This window comes from Mesoplodon bidens (assembly GCF_964165515.1).
Source record: "Mesoplodon bidens genome assembly, chromosome: 1".
NCBI lineage: Eukaryota > Metazoa > Chordata > Mammalia > Artiodactyla > Ziphiidae > Mesoplodon > Mesoplodon bidens.
In genome coordinates this window covers 139930181-139957413 of record NC_138176.1, presented here as the reverse complement: position 1 = coordinate 139957413, position 27233 = coordinate 139930181, and the positions used below count along the sequence as shown (strand labels likewise).

The 27233-nt window shown below is 41.4% G+C and overlaps 1 protein-coding gene across 6 annotated transcripts in view; it reads left to right on the top strand.

Moving 5' to 3' along the window:
• The window catches only part of DCUN1D4 (defective in cullin neddylation 1 domain containing 4), a gene marked incomplete at its 5' end in the record, with an annotated part of 69857 nt that overhangs the window by 32078 nt on the left and 10546 nt on the right, over window positions 1-27233 (top strand). For all 6 annotated transcript variants that reach the window (XM_081229735.1, XM_081229734.1, XM_081229731.1 and 3 more), the window contains 3 exons: window positions 6968-7038; window positions 12872-12963; window positions 19699-19807. In XM_081229735.1, coding sequence (XP_081085861.1) covers window positions 6968-7038; window positions 12872-12963; window positions 19699-19807 — 272 coding nt within the window. The remainder of the gene's footprint in view (window positions 1-6967; window positions 7039-12871; window positions 12964-19698; window positions 19808-27233) is intronic.

The window sequence follows — 27233 nt, the reverse complement described above, 5'->3', positions numbered from 1 at the left end:
AAACTGAACAGATCATACATGTCATTCCCTAATAATCCGCTGTGCCCTTGCCCCCCACTTAAAAATCCCTGCTACCTACAGGATAAAAGACAACTAACTCAGTGCCATCCCTTTGCCTGGAGTGTTTTTCTCCACTTTTCCATATGACAAGCTGCTATGCATCTCTTAGCTTACTTAGCTTAATAGCCTTCTTTGTACACTTACAGGAAGGACATTGTTCATAACTGGTTTTGATACCCTTTTATTGGGTATCAAAATGAGGATTCCTCCTGGGGCCAGTGTTTGCCTCCTACCCCTACCCTACCCTTTTTCTGATAAAAGTCTTGCCCCTTTGGCCACAGAGATTTTTCCAGGGGCTGCCAGGTAACCCAGGTCAGGACAATCAGATAAAATTTCCTAGGGTTTTCAGATTGAAGCTGGGAGAAGAGCATCTTTCTCTTCTGGTGGTAGACTTGAAAGGATGCGATCCTGATTCCTGTAGTTTTTTTGGATTTTTGTGAGCTACCCCAATGTCCTTCTAGTGAATTCTCTTTCATTACTTGAACTAGTTTGAGCTGGATTTTGTTTGCAGGGCACAGAGACATGGTACAGACACTAACATAGTATTAGAATTTATCTGTTTTTAGGTCTTGAGAACATGAATCTCTTGAAGACGTTTTGTGAAAGTGGCTAGCACGTTTCCAGGTGTTCAGTACTTGGGTCTGAATGATGGAACGTTTTCTCATGTTCATATCACTTTGATTATGAAGATCTCTTGCTTCCTCATATTGGTTCACATTTATTGTTATGAAATATATTATAAAAAGGAAAGTTTAAACAGAAAAAGTATACTTAATCCCACCACCGTAGCACAGCTATTTTGATATTTTTGTGTCTTCCTTTATAAGCAAATACGAATTTTTCCATAGTAAAAGCCACACTTCTGTTTTCTTTTAAAAGGAAGCAAGGTACAGTTTTCCTTCTTGTTTGCTTTTCTCTGGCTCAGAAAGGTGACATTTGGGATAAAGATTAAGCCACATTCTTTAGGTTCCTTGAGGCCCCTGCCAGGTGGTTCCTTGGGATTTCATCACTGTGAGAAGTTTATGTGGGTGTGGCTATCCCTATTTTTATTAATGCCCTCACCTTTCTTTTTTTTTTTTTTTGCTTTTTTTTTTGTATTTTATCAGGGAAAATAGCTTGAAATTGAGAACAACTAGCACCTGCTTTCTTTTTTCAAAAATTAATTAATTAATTAATTTTTGACTGCATTGGGTCTTCGTTGCTGGGCGTGGGCTTTTCTCTAGTTGCGGTGAGCGGGGGGCTACTCTTCTTTGCGGTGCGCAGGCTTCTCATTGTGGTGGCTTCTCTTTGTTGTGGAGCACGGGCTCTAGGTGTGCTGGCTTCAGTAGCTGTGGCACGTGGGCTCAGTAGTTCTGGCTCGCGGGCTCTAGAGCGCAGGCTCAGTAGTTGTGGCGCACGGGCTTAGTTGCTCCGCGACATGTGGGATCTTCCCGGACCAGGGCTCGAACCTGTGTCCCCTGCATTGGCAGGCGGATTCTTCATCACTGTGCCACCAGGGAAGTCCTCATTTTTAATATCCCAACTACATGAATAAAAACTGAAGATAAGTATTATTCAAGAAAAATGCATGGCGAGAAGTCCCTGGAAGGTTGTGCTCTGGGCAAGTCTGTGGGAGCAGACAGTGAGGCCGTGGACCCCCTGTGCTAGGGTGAGGGCCTTCCCCCCCTCGCTGTGCTCCTCTTCCCTCGGAGAGAGCCACCTGCTTTTGGTTGACTCCCTGCACTGAATCCGGAGTGCAGTGGAGGGTGGTAGGGGTCTTGTGCTGCAGTTGTGCTACACAGATGGACCTTAGTTCTTTCCAGAGTCCTCATTTCCACGCTTGCCCTGTCCTCTGCGCTCTGTCCTCTGCACTCCTTTAGCCTGAGCCCCGCTCCTCCCAGCTCCTGCCTGGCCAGTTACTCCCAGCCCTCTTTTGCACATCCTGTGCTGCAGCTTCTCACCTTTTTAAATCCCTGTCAACTCAGTTTCTGATTCTCAGAGATTTAATAAATGAAATGCTCTCCACTGGGGCTCTTGTCCTGTTCTCTGTGGTTATAGGCTTACTCCCTTTTGTACTTTGGTTCTTGAGTCCTCTGTGACTTTAGAAAGGATTGCTGGGGGCAAGATTGGGGGAGTGTCTTATTTAGACCTCCGTCTGAAACTGGAATCCCATTTCTTTTCATTAAAATAACCAGTTTTACATAAATGATTTATCTAATAACTTCCACTTTCTGAAATATATCTAAGAGTAAGAGATGAGACCAGATACACAAGTGCCAGCATTTCAGAGTCACACTGAAGCTCACACATGTAGGTCATAAAAGTTCTACAAATCCTGACTGTAGGCCTTTCATCTCTACTTTCGATTAGGTTCTATAGCAGAATTGTTTCTTGGTTTACCAAAGTGAGATTTGGAACCAGGAGTAGGTGCTAAGTGACAAAGGAGACAAAGGTTTTGCTGACAAAGGTTTCTTGGCAAAGGAGACAGTGTGGCCCCGTTTGCCCCAGAGATGCAGCATGGTGTGATTATGGAAACTCTGCCACGAGCATCTTGGGCTCTCATGAAAGGGTTAAGTATATTTAGTTAGGGGCCCCTGCTTAAAATGGCAGTGAAAGTGGGAGGACCACTTTTTTCTAGATTATTGTCAGTACATCCACCTTCTAAATGTACCTCTAGTATCTTTCACCAGGGCATTCTATAGCTTTTAAACCATCTCCCTCAAACCTACTTTTAATCCACTTTGTGTTAACCAGTGGCCTATTTATTAGATTAAGATTGTTCAATTCTACAGGTAAAATGATAATCTAGTGTAAATATACCCATAGTCCCAATGAACAACGCGATTACAAATAGATCTAAATGTGTACATGGGAATGATAATGAGAAGAAAGGAAAAGTTGTTGTAGATATCAGGATTCTGGGTAACCTTTAAGTAATGTTGACTGATAAGCTATATTTAATATTTTTAGGATAAAATATTAAGGTAATGTGAGTCATGCCATTGCAGATCATATTGTTAAAACCTTGCTCTTTTCAAATACACAGGTGCATGTGTATATAAGTAACATGACAATGGCATCGCATAAAATGTGGAAAAAAGAAAAAAGCATGGCTAACTTAATGTTTACCACTGCCCAGTGTACCTCAGCCAACCTTTGAGGGCCTGCTATGTGCCAGGCTCTGGTGTGTGGATGACAGAAGCACTGTACTCAGAGCTTATTTTCTGGTGTGGCAAACAGACAAACAAATGAGAAGCATCGTCATTGTAATGAGCACTGGCAGGGAGAGGAGGCCAGGTTGGAGGGGGTGTGAGTGGGACAGCCAGCTGGGAGACCCCAGGGCCCTGTGCACAGGCAGGGGAAGGGCAGGTGACTTGCCAGGCTCAAGAATAGGTTGCAGTAAGAGAGCTTTTTTAAATCACGAAGAATAGAAGCCAAAGACAAATTTTTTTAAGATTATAAAGTACCTTTTTTTTTTTCAGCTCTGTGCAGCCACCTGCCAATGAGTCCTATCAGTAGATACCAAAGAGTCATCTGTTCCTACAACCAAACGTCTTAGCAAAATAGTAATAGATGGATACTTCCATATGAGAATAATTACTCTTTAATGTCACAGCCTAAATACTTTACAGTAGTGGAATGAGGAAAAGAACGATGAAACATGGGATACACACACACACAGTCACCTACAGGGGGGTAATGTAAAGTATGTCAGCTAGGTGCTCTCACAGGAAGATTATCAGACACAGTTGGTGAAAAAAGCAAGGTGTAGAATTTATAGGTACAGTATGAACCCATGTGTATAGATAAACAAATTCAGGGCTACATTTCACCGTATATTTGTACATACATAAATACACAGCAAAAAGGTCTGGGAGGATACATGCCTGTCTCGTAAGGAAAGGAAGAAGGCAGTCTTTCTCTTTTTACTCTATTTTACTTGGACTTCTTTATTTGAACATTTCATCGTGTGAATGTCTTCGTATATCGTTTGTGTAATATACACATGAGTGCCCACATGCGGGGCTGTGCACACTCAAACCCAAGTGATAAAATGCTAACTGTATTTTCATTTGAGTCAAGAATGAGATAAAGATGCCCACTCTCACTCTTCTTATTTGCCATCGTTTTGGGAGTTATTAACTAATGCTGTTAGGTAGGAGAAAGAAAGAAGGGGCATGAATACAGGAAAGGAGGAGGCAAAAATGATCATTCATTGAAGGTGAAATGATTGAATTGTTGTGTACCTGGAAAGCCAAAGAGAATTGCCTGAAAAACTAAATAAATATGTATATATATTCTGCAGGTAGAATTTATAAAATGGCTTATTTGGGGAAGGGTTCTTAAAGAAATTCTTTTATTTATTTATGGGCTCTGTAGTTTGCGGCGCGTGGGCTGTCTGGTTGAGGCACGTGGGCTCGGTAGTTGTGGCGCGCTGGCTTAGTTGCTCCGCGGCATGTGGGATTTTAGTTCCCTGACCAGGGATCAAACCTGTGTCCCCTACATTGGAAGGCGGATTCTTTACCACTGGATCACCAGGGAAGTCCCAGAAATTCTTTAATAAGTGGTCGTCTCTGGGGAGTAGAGAGAAGTTAGGGGGAAACTTCTGCTTTTTTAACATTTTTATTATCAGTTTTACTTTTAAATGAAATTTTATATCATGTTCATGTATTAATGTTGCCCAAAAAACTAAGTTAAAAATTAAGTAAACTTTTATTTGATTTTCCCTCCATAATTAAGATTAAAAAATTAAGAATTCATAGGAAAACATGTAAAATAAAAGGAGAAAAAAGAAAGTCCCAGAAAAAGGTAACAAATTTGAATATGTGAAATAAAACTTTGTAACAAAGTAACACATTTCTGATTAAAAGGAAAACAACACATGCAGAAAAAGTATTTGCTCTGGCTAGATTATGTGGAAGAGCCTGAGTTTGGACTTCAGGGGAAGCCAAGGATTAGAAGCAGAAAAGTGACACGAGACTGTCCAAGGTGATTTTAATGGTCACCCTTTGTTGAGAACAACCACCTTACACTTTTATTGTGATCTAGTTTTTACTGTATTGAAATTACTCTTATGCTTTGTCTCCCTTCCTGGAGGGCAAGGACCATGGATTACTCCTCTTTAGCCCCTTCTATGGTGCATCGCTCCAGGGTGTGCCCAGTAGATAATATTTGAATGAAACTGAGACATTTTCAGATGGTGGATCCTGCTGGTCTTGGCAGCTTGCTAGATCTGAAGGCTATGGAAGATTGTAGAGTGATTCTTGTGTGGTCCAGTGGCTAAGACTCTGTGCTCCCAATGCAGGGGGCCCAGGTTTGATCCCTGGTCAGGGAACTAGATCCCACATGTCGTAAGTAAAAGATACTGTGTGCCACAACTAAGACCCAATGCAACCAAATAAATAATTTTTTTTTTTTTTTTAAAGAATAAATAGCTCTTACACTTGAGGAACTTAGAAGGAAAGGCTGATGAGTTGGGACTTAATGCAAATGTGAGAAAAGCATTCCTAGCATTGCACAGGGTCACACAAGACTGCCTGACCCAGCCTCCACTGCTGGGGGTGGGGAGATTGGGAGGACTGCCTGTGTGGTTCCTGTCTTAAAGATTGAAGAAGCTGGCATGGGAAGATGGTGGGAGGGGAGAGGAAGATGGGCTGAGGCCACAAAGAGTTAGTACTGCGTTGGGTATGTGTCAGGATGTGTGTGCATAGCAAACAATGGTTAGGTGTTTCTGGATCTTAATTTTTGTTCATTCAGCAGTATCTATTTGATTCTTTTATTTCCAAGAAACTTGATATGAAGGTGGAAAGCTATGAGGCTGAAGAGGAAGGGACGCAGTAGATCATAGAGAACCTTATTTGATATGCCAGAGACTTTGGACTTTATCCGTAGGTAGTAGGGAACTTAAAATCGAAGGAGTTTGTGTTTGAGGTGGACCCTCCAGGTGGCTTTGTAAGGGATGGGTCCGAGGGGGATGAGGCTCTGGAATTAGGGAGATCCTGAGGAGACTGCTGTGGTCATCTAAGTGAGAGAATGACATCTGAACAGGTCAGTGCAGTTAAGAAATATTTAGAAAATAAAATTGGCAGCACACTTGGTAACTGATTGGCTCTGGAGAATGTAGGAGAAGGGGGGACTCCAGGATGATGCCTCAGTTTCTATTTCTGGTGGTGCCCCCGTTGAGACGCTACAGGAGGATAATCTCAGCTACCACAGAGAAACCACATAAAATAAAGATTGACTGTGTCTACTGGATGTGGCGATTAGGAGTTTATTGGTGACCTTGGCAAGAAGAGTTGCAGTGGAGGGAGATGAGCAAAAACCAGACTGCAGTGGTTGAAGAACGAATGGGGGCTACAGTGGAGCTGGGACATGTGGACCGTTCTTTCAGGAAGAAACAGAGATAACGTGGAATGTGAAGAAAGGGGTTATTGCCTTGTCTAGAACAAGAAGACTGCTTGCTTTTTTTTCTGTGTAAAAGAAACAATTATGTTATCTCCCAGTTAATTTTTAAAAGAATATTAGGTGGTTTTTTGCTGTGTTTCCAAAAATTATTGTATGTGTTGAAATTATTACCAAACTAAGAGTAGAGATTTAAGCTACTTTAAAGAACAGGAATTGAATGCCTGTAGCCTTATCTTTAGACATAAATTATGTGTCCATCTATCCACAGGTTGAAGGACTTGACCATAAACTGAATTAAATGACTGTGCAGAACAGAGTCCTTTAAAGATAGAACTGAAATTCTAGAATATTTTTCAATATATTCTTGGTGATTTCTTCCTTCAGAAAGGATTTATGGTCTTTAAGTGTTATTTGATCTAAGTTTACTTTAATAATAAGTATTTTAACAGTATAATACTACTATAGTAGTAATAGTGTATATACATGGTTAGATTTAATTTCTGTAAATTGCATTTCATCACAGGTACTGATGATGTTGTAGGTCCCGAAGGCATGGAGAAATTTTGTGAAGACATTGGTGTTGAACCAGAAAATGTAAGTCTAACTTGCTAATTTGGGTAGATCAGTTGATCTGATTTTGTCTCTTGGCAAATAAAGCAACAATGAAGAAGTAAGGGTGCATTAGTTTTTATGAGGCAATCTAAGAAATAAGTTCCAATTCTAAATTGGTTTGTAAGCAAAAGTTTTTTTGCAATTGGTACGGTGTAACTACAGTCAGTCATTTTTTTCTCTCATTTAATTTCTTGTCTCTAAAAGGTACATTAATAAAGTAATTAAACTAGATGATTAAAAAGTGGCGTGGGCATGTGTGCCTACCATGACGGATAACTGGGGACTGGGGGACTGAGGGCTTTGTGTATCTTTGTCCCCCTCCGTAGTTGTTCCAGCCTAATGTAGAGTTTGTCCAGGACTTTGAATAATTAATTATTCATAAGAGTTTTGAATAGGTTATAATTAAAAAGGTTTTTTCACAGTTCCTTCACTTCCAGGTGAACTTAGCTCAGAAAGTGATTGCTTTTTAGTGTAAAGCCCCTAAATATTTCCTTTAAAACATTTAATTAGAAGTTTTTTTATATGCTTCATTATTTTTGCATAATTCTTATCATCATGTTATTCTTGAATATTTTTTCCTATTCCCACATTTGTCTTACTGCAAAATGAAACATACAAATGCTCTGACTCATTAACTATGCAGTTTAATATTACATCAGCCTCCAACTTAACAAATACCTCTTATATCCTAAATGAATTTATGCTCTGGAAGAGCTCTCAAGGGATCATCCCTTTCATTCAGACTGTTGGTGAGACATCTGGTACCCATGCATATCACGCTCTTCGAGACGTCACACTTTTTTCTTTAAAAAAATTTTGTTGGGCTTCCCTGGTGACGCAGTGGTTAAGAATCCGCCTGCCAATGCAGGGGACATGGGTTCGACCCCTGGCCCGGGAAGATCCCACATGCCACGGAGCAACTAAGCCCATGCGCCACAACTACTGAGCCTGCACTCTAGAGCCCGCGAGCCACAACTGCTGAGCCTGCGAGCCACAACTACTGAAGCCCGTGTGCCTAGAGCCCGTGCTCCGCAACAAGAGAAGCCCACGCACCGCAACAAAGAGTAACCCCTGCTCACTACAACTAGAGAAAGCCCGTGCACAGCAATGAAGACGCAATGCAGCCAAAAATAAAAACAAATTAATTAATTAAAAAAAATTTTTTTTTGTTACCATTTCTATGCCTCCATCCTCCCCACTCCCCCCCGCCCCAGTAACACTGTAAATTTTCTAAAGAGCCTTTGGACTGTCTTTAACTTACTACATGGATTTTAGTCTTGTATTTTTATTTTAATGTAATCTAGTTCAGGTGTCTTGATAAATTATTGAGTTTGGTACAGAGGTTTGGGGACAGCTGGGTCAGTAGTATTTTGCCTGATCTAGTCCATAGCCTGGTCATAGACAGACAAAAACATTTCACGGACTTTAAGAAGGACGTTTTCTGACGGGCTGGGCCAAGGTTGGCAGTGTTTTCTGGACAGTAGTGTAAAAGGGGCGAGAGTGAGCTGGGCCTGAGAGGAGATCCAGAGGTTCCACCCAGGGGACAGTAATCAGCATGTGATCAAAGGGGTGGGTAGCAGGGCCCAATGGTGGGGAGGCTGGGAGGCATCAGGCCGCCAGTGTGAGAGGGATCAGGTGGGCATCTACTCAGGGCCAGAAAGGCCTGTCAGGTGGGAGGAGTGCTGACACTGATTCTAACCGAGAAAACAGGGAGGTCCAGCTCTTTAAAGTTCCTCAGCCCCAAATCCCAGTACTCAATAAAAAAATAGCTACTGTTATTATCGTTTTTTGGCAATTATGAGTCTTTGGTTCTCTATTTCTGTAGCAGTAGAACTAGTCTTGAAATGTTGAATCACATAGAAGATTGAACGACTGAATTTAGACTATTATTCCAAAGTATTGATTCCTGTACTTCAATTCTAAGATGCCACTAATAGAATTTTTATTATTTTATTCATCACTAAAAAGGAAAAATGTTGTTAAGTAAATTCTGATAAGCCATCCATTGTGGATACATCCCAGTTTCAGAAATTGTTTGAAAAACCAGCACAAAAATAGTTTTTTAGAGGCTTGTCTGCATTGATGAGTGAGCACTTTAAAGTATTTAAAACCCTCACCTTGCCTGATATTTATAGCTTATGAAATTTAAGCAGGCTTGTAAAATTCAGTTCAACTTCCATTTACTAAGGTAACAGCAAAATCCTTTAAGTAGCTAGCTTCCTTTTTAGCTGTGCTAGGGAAAGGTCTGTTTGTGTAAAGAAGTACTCATTGTGAATATCTGCTTTGGCTGTTTGGCCACATTACATGCATACTTGTATGTGTGTTCCTTTACCATAACGGGTTTTTTTTTTTAACTTAACAGGTATTTATGTGGAATTTTTTAATCCTTCTGATAGAGGATTGAGTATAGATAATGTTTGAGAACATACGAAGTTTGAATTAGAAAATATGTAAATAGATACATAGGAGTCAGAGTTCCAAGAAAAGCTGAGGGATGAGGAGAAAATCCACTAATGTGTGAATAGTTTGAAGAACATGTAACACCTTCTTTTTGGAAAATCCTTCCTAGTAGGCCCCTGGTCTCTTAAGTCACCATTTTCTAACCAATTTAACAATCGTGTTTTGTGGTGATGTGCATAATATGTAGAAAAATAGGTTCAGTTATCAGTTCTAGTTATCTACCTAGTAATCTAGATTTTTAAAATCTAAAAAACCTAGTGACTTTAAAAAATGGGTAAGTACTGATTGAATTGATATTTGATTGATATGTCCTAAAGATTTACTGGGTTCTCACTGATACTAATCTCCAAAGTAGAAAACCATAAAGTCAGCACCAAGAGAAAGCTTTGCATTAATCTTCCAGTTATAAATTAAACAAAGCTGGAGATTTTTAGTCTACAAATGAGCTCATTGGCAGTTGAAAGGACAGACCTTCTGAACCTCCTGAATGCTGTTGTTCTGGAGTCCTTCATGTGCCTTTTGGCTCTCAGGGCCTAGTTAAATCATCTAAAGTGATTTCTGAATGGCTGCTTGCCTCATTATGGTGGGGAGTGTTATGCTTTTATTTTGCATTTTGTTGTTGTTTGGGATTTTATAAACTTTGGTTCTATTACAAAAAATAATATGAGGCAGGTGTGAAATTGTATTTTTTGATTCATTTTCAGGGATAACAGCCTAAAAATATGTTGATGCTCTTTTTTTTAAAAATTTTTATTTTATATTGGGGTATAGTTGATTTACAACATTGTGTTAGTTTCAGGTGTACAGCAGAGTGATTCAGTTGTACACATACATGTATCTATTCTTTTTCAGATTCTTTTCCCATGTAGGTTATTACAGAATACTGAGTAGAGTTCCCTGTGCTATACAGTAGGTCCTTGTTGATGATCTATTTTATATATAGTAGTGTGTATATGTTAATCCCAAACTCCTAATTTACCCCTCCCTGCCCCCGCCTTTCCCCTTTGGTAGCTGTAAGTCTGCTCTCTGTGTCTGTGAGTCTGTTTCTGCTTCATAGATAGGTTCATTGGTGTCATACTTTAGATTCCATATATAAGTGATATCACATGATATTTGTCTTTCTCTGTCTGACTTACTTCACTTAGTATGATGATCTCCAGGTCCATCCATGTTGCTGAAAACAGCATTATTTCATTCTTTTTTATGGCTGAGTAGTATTCCATTATCTATATGTACCACATCTTCTTTCTCCATTCATCTGTCGATGGACATTTAGGTTGCTTCCATGTCTTGGCTTGCCTCATTTTTTTTTTATTTTTTTTTCTTTTTTTGAAGATGTTGGGCGTAGGAGTTTATTAATTTATTTTATTTATTTTTGCTGTGTTGGGTCTTCGTTTCCGTGTGAGGGCTTTCTCTAGGTGTGGCAAGCGGGGGCCACTCTTCATCGTGGTGCGTGGGCCTCTCACTGTCACGGCCTCTCTTGTTGCGGAGCACAGGCTCTAGACGCGCAGGCTCAGTAGTTGTGGCTCATGGGCCTAGTTGCTCCACGGCATGTGGGATCCTCCCAGACCAGGGCTCGAACCTGTGTCCCCTGCATTAGCACGCAGATTCTCAACCACTGCGCCACCAGGGAAGCCCCATGCCTCATTTTTTTATGTTATGTCACCCTGATTCCTTTCACTGTCACCACCCTCTGACCCATTTGGGCACATGGATTGTAGTTTAATGGTTTGGGGCAGTTCTTCTGTTAGTTGAAATGAAGCATTTAGGTCCTGGGTAAAGAAATCAGATTAACTGCCAAGTGCAGAGTATGCTAGTCCCCGGCCAACTGTATACAGAAACATTTATTTTCTTCCCATTGCCTTCTTTTTTTTTATTACAACAAATGGATATATAGCCATTCAGCAGTGTATGTGTGAGCTCCCCTTTTGTACTCGGGTTCCCTTTTGTGTGAATGACTGTCCAGAGATAGCCAGCCTTGCAGAGTGGCAAAGCTTCCTAGGACGGTCCTAGGAAGGCCCTGTCTCTCTTCTTTACCTCTCTAGGAGTGACATACTTTCTTTTTTAGTTACCCCTCACCTTGTCTTGGGTCTTTGAGGTAGACAGGATGGGAGAGCTTCCTCCTCATCCCCCAATCCAGGCGGCCTCAGCTCTGTCCCGGTGTAAGAGCCCTGGAGAGCTTGCAGTTGGAGGCATCTTGGAAATGTAATTTTGTCTTTTATACCTTTAGGTATTTATTAAACTCACCATCACTGTCTCGGTGCCACCTTTTCTCTAAAGCAGCTGAGTGAAAAAGTGACAAGTGGTGCCAAAAACCCTAGTTGTCACACAGTTCCTTATGTCTGCCCAGTTTCAGAAGATGCACTGATGAAAGCAAGGATGGCGCCCCACTGAGAAGTGATTGAGTGATTGTCCGCTCATCCTGTGCTCACTGCAGGCACAGTGCTATCGAAGTGGAGTGTTGGACTACTTTAAAATCATTTCCCCAGTGTATGTAGTTGAACTCACAAACATCGAGTCCACTGTCCGTGTCCCACCACCTACCATTTGGGTTTTTTTGTAGTATGCGGGCCTCTCACTGTGTGGCCTCTCCCATTGTGGAGCACAGGCTCCGGACGCGCAGGCTCAGTGGCCATGGCTCACGGGCCCAGCCGCTCCGCAGCACGTGGGATCTTCCCGGACCGGGGCACGAACCCATGTCCCCTGCAACAGCAGGCGGACTCTCAACCACTGCGCCACCAGGGAAGGCCAGCCGTTTGGGTTTTTAACACTCTGTTCTGCACCTCACTCTTCATTTTCACTTAATAAATCTTGGAAACTGTTCCATATTTGTACTGATGGCTCCACTTCATTTGTCTCAGTGGTGACATAGTATTCTTTCGTATGGAATGTGTTTAGCAAAGAAGTATTTAAGCAGTCCCTTATTAGTAGATGTTTGGTTGTTTTCAGTCTTTTGCTACTACAAATAGTACTGTAGTCAGTCTTGTTGACTATGCAGCTTTGTGTATATGTGCAGGTGTATCTATGAGATAACTTTCCATAGGTGGAACTGCTGGTTTCAGTTTTGATACATACTGCAGAACTGCCCTCAGGAGAGGTTAATGGCTTTACACTTCCACCATCAGGCATAAGAAGTCATGTTTCTCCAAACCCTTGTCAGCAGACTGAATTATCAAACTTTTAGATGTTTGCCAAACTAGAACTCATTTTTGAAGTTAGCTTGTTCATATTTCAGTGACTAAACTACTGTGAACCGAAGCATTTGGCTGATGTTAATGTATTTAATTACCGAGGTCTGTCCTCCTTATTTGATTGGTCTTTCTGCTTTGTTTTGTTTTGTTTTTGTTTTAAACAGGTAGTTATGCTCGTCCTAGCTTGGAAATTGGATGCACAAAACATGGGTTATTTTACTCTACAGGAATGGTTAAAAGGAATGACGTCTCTACAGTAAGTCCTGAGGCTACCCCGGGGCAAGGGTTGGGGGTGGGTGTCCTTGCCCTCCCCTGGCTGCCTGCCTTCCCCCTGGGGTCTCCTCAAGCCTGGCTTGGGTGACTGGAGGACCGCCAGGGGATCTGGGCAGCCTTCACCTGTGCATAGGGGTGAAGACCAAGCCCCATTTTCCTACGATGAGGAGGGCTATAACGGATGAATCTTAGAAATTAAAGCTTTTATATAATGTATATCGTTTATTTTAGTATTCTTTAGAGCAGCTCAATAAAAATAGGCCATCCTTTTCTCATATATGTGAGCCACGTATATAATTTAAAATTTTCTAATACTCACATTTAAAAAAGTAAAAAGAAACAGGTAAAATTTATTTTAATATATTGTACTTAATCCAGAATATCCAAAATGTTATCATCCCAACATGTAACCAATATTTTTAAAAGCTGTTTTACCTTCTTTTTCATATTGAATCTTGAAAATCTGGTGTATATTTTACATTTATGGTACATCTCAATCTTCATTAGCTGCATTTCAGGTGCCCAGTAGCCACATGTGTCTAGTGGCTACCGTATTGGACAGCGCAGGTTTAAAATCAAAGTATTAGCATCTGGTTTATAATTAGTGAGAAAAGTTGAGTAAAGTATAACTTGTAAGTAAAGATATTCAATATCTTTTATTTGATATATTCTGATATTAGCTTTGGGCAAAGTTAGAACTTCATTACTCTAGTGATTAAAAAAATAATAATAATAAAGATTCTGTTTATATTACCTGGGCCAGAATTGAGGGAAAAAAATCAGTGGTTTTATGTGTTCACTTCGTGCTTACATGCATGTGTGTCTGTGCGTGTGTGTTTACCTGCGTGTGCTTGCTAAGAGTTTCACTCAAGAAAACAAATTGTCATTCTCTGTTACTCATTGAAAGATACACTTGAGGTGGATGATGAAACATTTCGAATGATATTTGAAGAGGAAGTGCTAATTCTTAATATAGTAACTGATCTAAAGTACTTGAATGGCTTCTCTTTTTCCTTTAACTAGGAATAATAGACTTAAGTTTTTACTGGATTAAAATTGGAATTGAAATGGTTTTATGGTTTTATTTAAATAATTCGTAATTTGTCAACTTTCAATATCACTGTCCCTTTGTCATTGGTAACAGTGCTTCATTTTCATTGTGCTTTAGTAGTTTTATGAGGCCTGTTCACTGTTCTTTCATTTGAGCCTCACGGCTACCTAGGCAGATCAGGCTTTACCCTGCACATTTTACAGATGGGGAAACTGAGGCTTAGAAGGGGTATGTGATTTGTGAAAGAAAGTGGTAGGATGGGAGGAAAACCTAAGACTTCTGATTCTTCAGTTACATTCTTCCTCTGACAACTATTGTCTGATGACAAGTGCGTTTTAGGTAAAAGCCAAATCACCCTTTTACAGATGCGCTTTCCTCTCAGCATGCTCTAGAATTTTAGGGTTAAGTCTCTGGAATCTCCTAAAATTGTATGTCATGTAGGGAAACACCTCCTTACAATTTTCAGCCTACTAACTCCTGCATTGTTTTCCGTGCTGCCTCCCTTTGTTGCTTTCCGGATAGAGCCCGTGATGGCTGCTCCTTTTTAAGTATCCTTGTAATGATGAATGCACAGCCAAATCAAGATTTTATTCATGGCTTTAGAGAAGGCACCATCAGCATTTCTTCAGGCACAGTTTCGTGTGTCTTAAGACGGTGTAGTATCCATTTTTGGACAGTTCTAGATTCGTTTTTACATTTGCCTTTACAAAAGAATATTACCCCGTGTGCCAGGCCTTGCCCATGTTCTGAGGATTGCGTCACCTGGGAATTGAAATAAGCAGTTCCCTGGAAGAGGCCTACGTGTATGTTCATGGGCTGGGGGGCGCTCCACAAGCTCTTCGTGGGGAACTCTGTTTGCCACTTTGTGTGACACGGGTAGTGGCAGGTGGATTCCCATAGAATGCTGCCACTTGGCCCTAGCAATTTACAGTATAGTAACAAACCTGATCCACTGTTAAGGAATTGAGGAATCTGCTTTCTTTTGTGAGATGAAACTCTGAGATTAGTTTCCTCATCAGTGAGGTGAAGATGATTACTCACAATAACCTTTAAGGTTCTTTGTAGTTCAAAAATAGTACAATTTCAAGGTTTAAGAACTTCCTCCCCCTTTCGCTCCTACCTCCCTAGATTCGTCATTTGTTCAGCAAATATTTGAGTGGCAGTGGTGTGCCAAGCACAGAATTCTAGATCCTGGGGAAACAAGAGCCATGAACAAGACAAAGTCCATTTGGGGCAGGAGCTTGGAAGCAGTGTTCAGGCAAAATATCCAAAAGTAATAAGGTCATTTCTCTTTATGCTACTTGTATTTATAAGGTATTTGCACCCAATAAATAAGAAAACTCAGAGGCTAATCCTTTATGTCCTCTAAAGATGGAAAGTAGTCCATCTTTTTATTATTATTTTTTTTTGTACGCGGGCCTCTCACCGCTGTGGCCTCTCCCCCTGCGGAGCACAGGCTCCGGACGCACAGGCCCAGCGGCCATGGCTCACGGGCCCAGCCGCTCCGCGGCATGTGGGATCCTCCCGGACCGGGGCACGAACCCGTGTCCCCTGCATCGGCAGGCGGACTCTCAACCACTGCGCCACCAGGGAAGCCCTAGTCCATCTTTTGAATGATCTATTTTGTCTTCTATTTGGATTTTTTCTTTTTTTCTCATTTTTGGCTTTATTAAACCTGTCCAGTGAAGTTTTACGGACTCAAGCTGGAATTAAAGTGTATATAACAAAACCTCTTGTAAAAAAATTGTAACTGTACAGTGAGCGCATGGTAGCAATAGGAAGCCCATGGGTTTTGGAACCAGAGTTTTGAATCGGTTCTGCCACTTCCTGGGTGTCCCTGGTAATGTCCCTAAAACCAGGAACGTTGAAGTGATGAAATGTGGCTTTCCCCAGGGCACCCAGAAATCAGTCTCCTGGATGCCATCTGGAGTTGTGTGCTTGGCCTCTCCAGTGCCATGTTTTGTGACCCTCGGAAGCAGTGACAGCAGCTGGTAGGCAACATCTATCCCCAAGTTCCTGCAGTCGTTCTCAGAGAAGGCACAGCTCTTGATTGATTGATTTATGTATTTATTTATTGGCCACACAGCTTGTGGGATCTTAGTTCTCCGACCAGGGATTGAGCCCGTGCACTTGTCAGTGAAAGCGCCGAGTCCTGACCACTGGACTGCCAGGGAATTCCCAACTCTTGTTTTAATTGACTGTTTTATTTATTGCCTTGTTCCAACATGTGGTTTAAGGTTACCTCTGATGAATTAAGCTTATAGAGTGTTTAAGCTAAACAAAACCAAACCCCAAAAAAGTGTGTTAGAGTTGTAGCTAACTTTGCAGAGAACTGATGATGGGCTGGAAAAATACCTTTGGGCTGACCAAGTGAAGGGGCAAAGGCTGTCCCGGGGTAATGGGAGAGAACTACCTTTGATTTTATAACCTGTGAGGATTATTATCCTGATTCCTGTTGCTTCGGACTGTGTTACAGCAGCAAAGTTCAAATAAGCAATGATTTCATTCCACAGTATATGCGTATTTTCTCATGGGAAAAGATGCCCCTTAGCGGTGTGGCACTGTCACTGTATGACTACCACAAGTTTTCTTATATGTGGTACACAGAAAAGCAGGGGGAAATGTATTGAATGATGTGGCTGCTTTCTGAAAAGTCTCAGGCCAAGCCTGTTTCTTCACAGGCCCTTTGTTTGAACTGAGCCCCTCTGCAGATGGCCTTGTTGAGTGGCCACTAGATGGCAACCTGCTGTTCAGACAGGGTGACTCAGCGGCCTGTCTCCCTGATGGGGGTTAGTCCACAGTCTCCGCAGGACAAGACCCCTTTTAAAGCAGATTAAACCCTTTATTGACAGTATCGTCTCTAACCCATCCTTAATAGATACATGAAGTGAAAATTTTACTTAGGGCATTTTATGCTTGACACTCCAGATGAGCTCTCTGAGCGTCTTTCAGACGTAGGGACGTCTTTGCCAGTGTGGCTGGCCTTGCTTCCAGGCACGCTGCATAACGTCATATTCACCTTGCAGCGTCTTTATTTTCTTTTAGCTATGCAGTGGTCATCTAAATGAGTGGTGCCTGCTCTAGAATCTGTTGAAACAAACAACTGCTCTTCTTCCTTTCACTGGGCAGGACTAATTAAACTAAACCACTGGCCCAAATCTGGCCAGTTTCCTGTGGTTTTCATCCTTAACCTTCTTTCCAAATGAAGAGGGGAACCTTGGCCTTAGATGTTTTGGGGTTAGCTGGTTTCCCTCCTTTTTGATCCTCCCCCATATTATTACTAATAAAATATTATTCGTTATTTATATACCTGGTAAGAAAGTCGAACCATACAGTAGGGTGCTCAGTGCAAGGTAAGCCCTGTTCCCATTCCTGCCTCGCAGGCTCTGCTTACTGCTTTCTTGTGTATCCTTTTAGCCTCCAGCAACCCTCATTTGGGTTCTGGCAGTAAATCTCTATAACTAGGCTATCAATCATTGTCTCTTTTTTTCCTTCCCTAACCTTTCTCCACAGAGATCCAGAGTAGGCTTTTCAAGATGGAAGCCTGATCACGGTCTCTCCCATGATAGGAGGTGGCTTCCATTGTTTCTAGGATTCAAAAAAACCTCCCAAAACAAACAAAAAAACCCACTATGGACCACAAAAACCCTTTGTGGTCTGGCCCTACCTCCCTTTCAGCTTCATCTTGGACCACTTACCCTCTTACTCTACCCAATCTAGTCACAGTGGTTTTCTTTTAGTCTTTGGACTTGGCATGCTCCCTTCTGCCACTGGGCCTTTGCACATACTGTTCCTTTAATGTGGAAAGCCCTCCCCTCCAAAAACATCTAGTTTCCACCTATCTTTCAGCTCTCAGCTTACATGTCAGTCCCTTAAAGAAGGGTTTTCTGACTTCTAAAATAGTCTAATTTTAATCTTTTCTAGTTTTCAAAAACATCAGGAAGAAATAAAGCACATGCACTGTGCTTTATTTCATTATAGAATCATTATTAAATGATTCTAAACTGTTGTAGACTCATAGAAATGAAATATTTACTGTAGCTTTTGACTTTTAGATATTTTATCTCAATAGATCTTGGGGAGTTTTTTGTAGATAGCTACAAAAAAAAAGCTTTCAAAATTTATTGCTAAAAATACATTAGTATGCTCTATTATGAACCATATTTTAGTTTATAAAGTATGTAAAATATTTACATTGATAATACTTGTAATATGTATTGTCAATACTTAGTAGGAGGTAAAAGCTCTACAGAGAAACGCAAGGGTACACACGCAGCATTGAAAAGCTTTAATATTGTCAGTGAAAATGATGACTCTTTGTTCTCATTTTTAAGGGCTAGATGTTATGAACAGAAAATTAGTTTGTAAAAATAACCAATCAGTCTACTTAAGAAAACTAAACAGTGTGTCTCTTACCTGTGAAAATAGATGGTTATCACTAGGGGCTCCCTGGAGAAATAGCTGATTTCAAATTTAGGGTAGAGAGAGTACAAGGTGAGCTAGAATATCGTGTGCCAGAAAGTGAGGACGTGCTCAGAGACTGACGGGGACTTGTCAGAGGGACACTGGAGCCAGCTTGAAGGGGCCACTGCCCAAACAAGGACAATTTTTGCATCAAAAAGAATGAAGAGAGTAGCAGATTATAACACTGAGTAAAAGGCAAAAATCCTTAAGTCCAGGAAGTAAGAAAGATGGTGAGTAGAACTCTTTATAGAACAATTCCAGCCTGTAAGTGTAAAAGCATGATAGAATTAGAAAAATCACCATTTTGTACCTTCAGATGTAAAACTGATTCAGGCAGTGCTCTCCAACAGATGCTAAAATGTTTCACCAGGTGAAATGTTGTTGAGGAACAGGATTGTCAGTCTCAAGGTATCATCCCCCAGATTACACACCATTTCAGAAGGGCGAAGAGTACCGTTAAGTGGAGAATCTGGTGGATGCTACCTTCACCAAATGAATCAACTTAATATCACCAGTAATGGGACAGACTGACGTTATGAGCCTCCTCACAGGGTATACTGAGAAGGACATCATGTGGAGAGTTCTTATCATGAGTACTTAATCTAAATATAATCATAGGGAAATTATCTGACAGACTGAGATTCTGCAAAACAACTAGTCTGGTCTTTTAAAAAATGACATTGTCAAGAAAGACAGAAAAAAGGCAGGACACCTTCTAGATGCTAAGGAGATAGATACCTGAAAGCAGTGCATGAGCCTTGATTGGATCCCGGATGAAAAGAAACAGCTGGGGGAAAATTGGGAAATTTGCGCATGGGTCATATATTAGCTCAGAAAGTGAACATTTCTAGGATATTAAGAGTGATGATGGCATTGAAGTGTTTAGGAGTAAAGTGGCATTATGTTGGCAACTTACTTTCAAATGGTACAGAAAACAGTGCATGTATGTGAGAGAGCGAGCACAAATGTGACAGTGCTCCTGGTGAACCCAGGGGATGGGTGTATGGTTGTGTATTTACTAGACCTTCAGCTTTTCTATACATTTGAAATTTCTTAAAATAAAAAGTGTAGGAAGAAAATAGCTCATCGTGGGCATGTTCCAACTCCAGGGTTTTTATTGTCTTTTGGTATTGTGTTTTATATTACTGCCCCACGTTAAAAAAAAACCTCGGGTTATAATTTGCCTTTATTCTGTTTTTCTAGATGTGATACAACAGAAAAACTCAGAAATACTTTGGATTACTTAAGATCATTATTAAATGATTCTACAAACTTTAAACTTATTTACAGATATGCGTTTGACTTTGCACGGGTGAGTTCTCTGGAGCCTATCCAGATGTTTCCCTCTCTCTCCCTCCCCTTTTGAGGTTTGTTTTACATACTACAGCAAGGAAGTTGAATAAGCTACTCCCAGGATGCTAGTTAGAATTTCTCTCTATGTGCACCCTTTCTACACTAACTGATTCTGGGCAAGAATGTAGTATGTCAGCAAAAAGCTCTAGTGACAGCCTATTAATAGCTCTTGAGATTGGCTTAGAAGTAACTTGTAAATGGGCATGTAATAGACACTGTTCTAAATGTCTCTTAGGTAAGCTTGACAAATCTTTTCCTTCTCACGAAACAGCAAAGCTTCACCCATTGAGTTTACTGGAATAAGTTAGATCAAAGCCAGTTTCATTTTGGGTGCTATATCGTATCTGAAAATCGTTTGAATTTCAAACATAAGCTAATTTCAGTGGACGTTATTCAAACATAGTTTCTAGTCATCATTTTGAAAAGTGATCATCTTGTTTGTCACGTAGTGAGCCAGTCCAAGTAGGTGAATAGGTAGTTCTACTGGAGTGACATAAAGCTGTATTTTTCAGCCTGGTCACCGTAGGTAGCGAATTCTGAGGTATAAGTTGGCATTGTGTTCATTCACTGTCCACGGCCCATATGTACAATTACACTTTATTGCAGAATGGTGGTTTCTGTTATGTTTGTGTGTTTGGTGGATTTAGGTGACTAGGCTTTCTTGATTGATGATTTCTTTTTAATCTTTTTTTTTTTAAGCAGAGAACTCAGTGACAAATAATACTTTTTTCTTACCTCCGTGTTGATCTTTTCACTTTTTCTTCGCTTTGGCTCTGTTAGCTCAGCCAAAGGTTCACTTGCTGATGAGTTCCGGTGCATCTATAATAACACATTAGTAGTTTGCTGTGATGTCCTCACTTGTGAATTTTTGCAACCTTCAAGTAAAATCAGGACACGCATGAAAATTTATAGATGTTAGAAGTAACATGGTGAAATTCAGTTGCAGTGTTTTACTAAACAGCATTTGTGTAATTGTATATAGAATTTGTTTGCCAGATGCTTTTAGAATAGATGCATAGTTTTTAGGATTAAATGTTTTGTTTCATGAGATTTTTTTCCTTCCAAAGTCGGCAGTGTCCTATTGTATGGGCAAAAGTTTGTTTAGAAGCATCTCGCCTTCTCACGAAAATATTTTCTAACTTCCTTGTTTGAGGGTCAAATTTTCCCACATATCCACTGCTTTAGAACTGGGTTCCATTTTCCTCCTCCCTGGCTTTCCATCCCCTTCTCGGCTGGTCACCGAGGCCCCTTCTGTTGCCTCTTTCTCGGTGCTTCCACCACAGCCTTGGGGTTGAGGCCGTGCTCCTCGCCTGTACTGCTGCCGTGGCCTCGCGTCCACATTCTCTCCCTTCTCACCCACACTCACACCGGTAGGGTGTCCTCCATCTTCCTTCATCCTGGGGCCACTCGGGCACCTTCAGCTCACCAAGCCACTGCACCCGTCGCCTCCATGTGAACGTAGTGCTTCACCCACCGTGTGGGTGGTACGGTTGCACCCCCCGCAGCTGAGGGAGACGGGCTGGTTTGTCCTCCTTCACAGGGGAGCGGGTAACTTGGGGCAGGGCTGCCTCGTTGCTCAGCAGTAGGTTCAGGACACAGACTCAGGTTCTGGCTCCAGGTCGCGTCTGCGGCTCCTCCAGGCCCTCGTAGTCCAGTCCCAGGCTTCCTCTCCCACAAAGACGCCTGTGTCGTGCTGACGTCGAACGAGCAGTTCGCTGAACCTGCCGCCTGACCCCGCCTCGCTGCTCTCTGCCTTTTGTGCCGCCAGGCTCTGCTTGGAGCCATGTCTCTCCCCCGACTGCTCTCTGCAGCGTCGGGCTTCTGGGCCCAAGCCACATGCCTCCGCTGTCACACAGGATCATCCTGCCCTGGAGAGAACATGTGCCCTCACTTACATGGCCCTCGTATCCCTCTAGCTTCGCCTTTTGGAGTTTGGGTACCGGCCCGCATTTTTTCTGACAGGTTAAGGGAGTGCGTATTTTCTTTCGTCATATCCCTGGGAGCAGCCCACAGAGATCTTTGCCGTTTAAGGAGAGTATCAGTAAGTATCAGCAAATTAAGCCCCTTTATGTAATGATGAATAACAACCACCCGTATTTAATCATTACCAAATAGATTTCAATTTAGCTAAAATATGCTCTAAGATGAGTTTGTTATTGAATCCTTTGTTTTGTTTGGTTTTAGCTGTATCCCACAAGTGTCGAGGTGTTGTGTATTCATTTGCATTCAGTTCAGAATATTTTCTAGTTTCCCTTGTGGTGGTTTTGGACTCATTGGTTATTTAAAAGTGTGTTGCTTGTGTTATTTGCCAACTATTAGGACTTTCCAAGTAATCTTTCTATGGTTAATTCTGCTGTGGTCAGAGAACATACTCTGGACAGTTTCAGTCCACTTAAAATGCAGGGAGGCTTGATTTGTGGTCCAGAATATGGTCTGCTGTGATGAATGTTTTATGTGTACCTGAAAAGAATGAATATTTTGCTGCTGTTTGGTGAAATGTTTTATAGATGTCAGTTAGGTCAAGTTGGTTGATAGTGTTGTTGAGGTCTTCTGTATCCTTATTGATTTCTGCCTATTGTTCTATCATTTACTGAGGGAGGAATGTTGGACTCTCTGACTATAATTACTTCTGTCATTTGTATCATTTCTTGTTTCATGTATTTTGAAGCTCAGGCATTAGGTTTAGATAGACTTAGTATTATTATGTCCTCTTGAAGAATTGACCCTCTAGCATTATGAAATGTTTTTCTTTATCTCTGATAATATTCCTTGTTCTCAAGTCTACTTTGATACAAATACAGCCATTTCTGCTCTTTTTTTTAATTAAAGTCTGTATGATATATCTTCTTCCATCCTCTTTAAAAACCTATTTGTGCCTTTATATTTAAAGTGGGTTTCTTATATATAGCATATGCATAGTTGGGTCTGACAATATATGTCTTGAGATGCTTAAACCATTTACATTTAATGTATTTATTGATATGGTTAAGTTTACATCTCCTAAACTACTATTCATTTCTTTTTGTCCCACTTTTTTTTTTTTTTTTTTTTTTTTGCGGTACACGGGCCTCTCACTGTTGTGGCCTCTCCTGTTGAGGAGCATAGGCTCCGGACGCGCAGTCTCAGCGGCCATGGCTCACGGGCCTAGCCGCTCCGCGGCATGTGAGATCTTCCCGGACTGGGGCACGAACCCGTGTCCCCTGCATTGGCAGGTGGACTCCCAACCACTGCACCACCAGGGAAGCCTTGTCCCATTTGTTTTTGTTCCTTTTTTCCTCTTTTCATGACTTCTTTTGCATTGAAGGGTTTTTTTAGATTCCATTTTAATCATTCTTTTCCACTATTGTCTTATTAGCTGTGTCTCTGTTTCATTTTTTTTTTTTTTTGCGATTGCTCTAGGCTTTACGGTATACATCTTTAAATTTTCACAGTCCATCTTCCGATAATATTATACCACTTCATGTATAATGCAGGAGCCTTTACAGTAGTGCACTTTCATTTTGCCCTTCCATACTTTTTGCTGCTGTGTCATACATTTTACTTACACATGTATTATACATCTCACAGTCTATTGTTTTAGTCTGTTCAGGCTGCTGTAACAAAATACGAGAGACTCAGTAGCTTATAAATAATGGAAATTTATTTCTCATAATTCAGGAGGCTGGAAAGTCCATGATCACAGTGCCAGCAGGATAGGTGTCTTTCTGCCGTAAGCTCACATGGTGGAAGGGAGGAGGGAGCTCTCTGTAGCTGAGGACCCCACCTCCTATTACCATCATCTTGGCGATCAGGGTTTCAACATACGAATTGGGCGGGGGGGCCAGACACATTCAGATTATAGTATATATTAATATCATTTTTGCTTTAAATAGGCAAAAATATCTTTTACATTTACCCAAATATACTCCACTTGTGTGCTCTTCCTTTTGTGTGGATCCAGATTTCTATCTGGTATCATTTACCTTCTGCCTAAAAAAATTCCTACAGCATTTCTCATAGTACAGATTTTCTGGTGATGAATCTCTAAGCTTTTTTTTTTTTTTTTTTTTTTTTTTTTCTTTTTGCGGTATGCGGGCCTCTCACTGCTGTGGCCTCTCCCGTTGCGGAGCACAGGCTCCGGATGCGCAGGCCCAGCGGCCATGGCTCACGGGCCCAGCCGCTCCGCGGCATATGGGATCCTCCCAGACCGGGGCACGAACCCGTATCCCCTGCATTGGCAGGCGGACTCTCAACCACTGCGCCACCAGGGAGGCCCATCTCTAAGCTTTTATTTTGCCTTCAATTTAGAAGGTACTTCTCTGGATAAAAGATTCTAGATGGACCATTTATTCTTGTAGTACTTTAATGATAGTTCTCCATTGTCTTCTGTCTTGTGGAGTTTCTAATGATAAGTCTGGTGTCATTCATTATTCCTTTGAGCATACTGTCTTGTTTTGTTTTCTGACTGCTTTTATTCTCTTTTCACTGCTTTTCAGCAAGTTGACTGTGGCGTGCCTTGGCATAATTTTCCTTATGTTTATTCTGGTTAAGGTTTGTTGAGTTTTTTAGGTCTTTGGACTTACAGTTTATATTAAATCAGGAAATTTCTTAGCTGTTATTTCTTCAAATATTTCTTCTGTTCTCCCTCTCTCTTCCTTCTGGGACTACAGTTACACCTATGTTAGATGCTTGATATTGTCCTGCAAGCTACTGATACTGTGTTCAATTTTTTTGTTTTCCCTTTGGCTAATATTTATTACTATATCTTCTAATACTAATCTTTTCTTCTGCTAATCCTAGCCCCAGTATATTTTTCATTTCAGATACTATATTTTTCATCTCTAGAAATTCCATTTGTGTCTTTTTATATACATTTCTCTAATCATGATAATATTTTCTTCTACCTTCTTGAACATCTAGAATGTGTTTATAACAGGTGTTTTAATAGCATTGTCTTCTGGTTCCATCATATCTGTCATTTCTATATCTCTTTCTCTTGGTTAAAATTTTTATCTTGGTTGTGGGCAATATGTTACCGCTTCTTTGCATTCCTAGTAGTTTTTTTTCCTTTTTTGTTGGATGCTGGGTATTGTGAGTATTATGTTGTTGGTTGCTGGGGTTTGTTGTATTCCTTTAAATAATGTTGGATTTAAATTTTTTTCTGGTATATAGTTAAGTTACTTGGAATCAGATTGATCCTTTGAAAGGACTGGTCCAGAGCAGCCTCAGTCTAGGGATGACTTAGCCCCACTAGTAAGACAATAATACCCTTCTGAGGATTCTATCCAAGGCCCTGTGTATTATGAGATTTTTTCCACTGCGGCTGGTGGAAATAGAAACCATTCCCAGCCCCATGTGAGCTCTGGGAATTTCTGCGTACTCTTCTGCAGTGATTCTTTCCCAGACTCAGGTGGTTTCCTCTCACATGTGCACAGACAAGTCCTCAGCCAGCGGCTGGGGAGACATTCTGCGGGTCTCCAGGTCTCTCTGTGCAGCTCCCCCATTGCTGGTACTTTGCCCCACCAATTATATGCCTCCTTGAACTCCACCAACTCTGTCCTTTCCAACTCAGTCAGTTGGGGTTCCACTGGGCTGGGGCTGGGTCCCCCTCCTGTGCTGTGGCCTGGGAGCCACCCCTGCACAGTATGCTGCTGTCACTGGGGACTTACCCTTTTTCCCAGGGGTCACACTCCTGTTCTGCACACTGACCAGTGCGTGAGAGCCACTGTCTCATGTATTTTGTTCAGTTTTCTGGTTGTTTGACGTGCACGGGGGTGGGAATCTGGTTTCTCTAACTCTGTCTTGGTTGGAAGCAGAATTCAACCACCCCCTTCTTCCCTCCAATCCTTTTCTTTTCCTACTAGAAAAATGACTCGTAGAGGTAATAACGCATAATTACACAGCAGACCTTTTAAAATTAAACTTTTAGTAAGAACTGAACTTTGTTATAGTTTTAATATCCTAAATATTCTCGATTGGAAATAGCAATGACATATGTTAAATATTCTGAATTACCCTTTAATATACCAGGAAAGAAACTGTAGTACCAGAAAGTGATAAAATGCCCCTTTAACATCTCTCCACCAAAATTATAATCCTAAGAGTGTGATTGTTTTCCCCTCACCTTAGAACCTTGTAGGCAATTAAAAATAGTACTTGGTTGTAAAGTTATATTATTTTTCTCCTAATTTTACTTTGACTTGAACTTATGTGTAGTCTTAGGGATGGCAGAGAATCGTGAAACTTGAAAGTTGAAAGAAACCACAAGAGGACACTTGGTCCAGTCTTGTCACAATGCAGACGACAAGGCTGAGGGCCAGAGAGGTGGGGACAACACGAGGGCCCGGGCTCTGTCCCTGAGTGCAGACCGTGTCCTCTCCATGGAGCCACACCACCTTCCTGACTCAAACTGTCCACTGTCCTGTGGTGTCCTGTTACAGGAAGATGGTGGGGTAGAGACTCAAGAGCGGAAATGGCCAGTCCCTTCTACAAGTGGAATTTTGTCTGAGTACTTTTATGCTTAGCGTTTTCCCCCAATGTAGATTTTATTTATTGTATAAACAAATATGGTTGTATGGATTCCTTAAGTAAAACAGCCGTTTTTGCCTTGAGTCCTTTAAAAGGACCTAGTGAGAATAAGATTGGACAAATAGAATGAGATAAAAAGACTAAATATAGTGATTTTTTGGATTGATCTGGGACTAGTTACTAAATATGAGTTAAATTTGTTTTTTCTACATTCTCTGGGTCAGAGACAGGGTACTGTGCTGAAAGCCACAGAGAGTCGCCTCTTGGGGTTCTGAGAAGGATGAATGTTGGGCTGAGTGAAGTGCTGATAGCAGCAGCATCTTGGCATCTGGCTGAGAGTGGACACCATGAATTGACGGTGATGCCGCTATCGGAGATCTTCCAGCGGTGCTGCATCCGACAGCCTTGGTGTAGGAAGGCGAGAATGATGGGGAGGATTGAGGCAAGGCCTCAGTGGGCTCGGAGGTGGGGTGGGGGAGATGGGAGCTGAGTGGAGCCCTCCCACGTGACTGAGGTGGAGAAGCGCTGGATGGAGAGAAGGGAGGCCTTCAGGGTGAAGGAGAGGAAGGGCAGTGAGCAAGAGAAGAATGGGAGATTCCTCTAGGGGCACGTCCTTGTTTTTCATTCCTTGCAGTAAAGCTTGAAGAAGTTGTAACGGAGGGTTTTGTGGAGGCCAAAGGTACCAGTGGGAATCCCCCCTTCCTGAGAGGTGATCCTGTGACAGTTAATCTCTTGTTACAAGTCAGTCCTCACAGCCTATCCCTTGATGGCGCCCACTTTTCCAGCTACCAGTGCTTTTATTTAGTTTCTGAGGAGGTGTTTCAAGAAAGTGTAGGAGGTCACAGGTGAAAGCTAACGTCTACGTCACTTCCATTTAA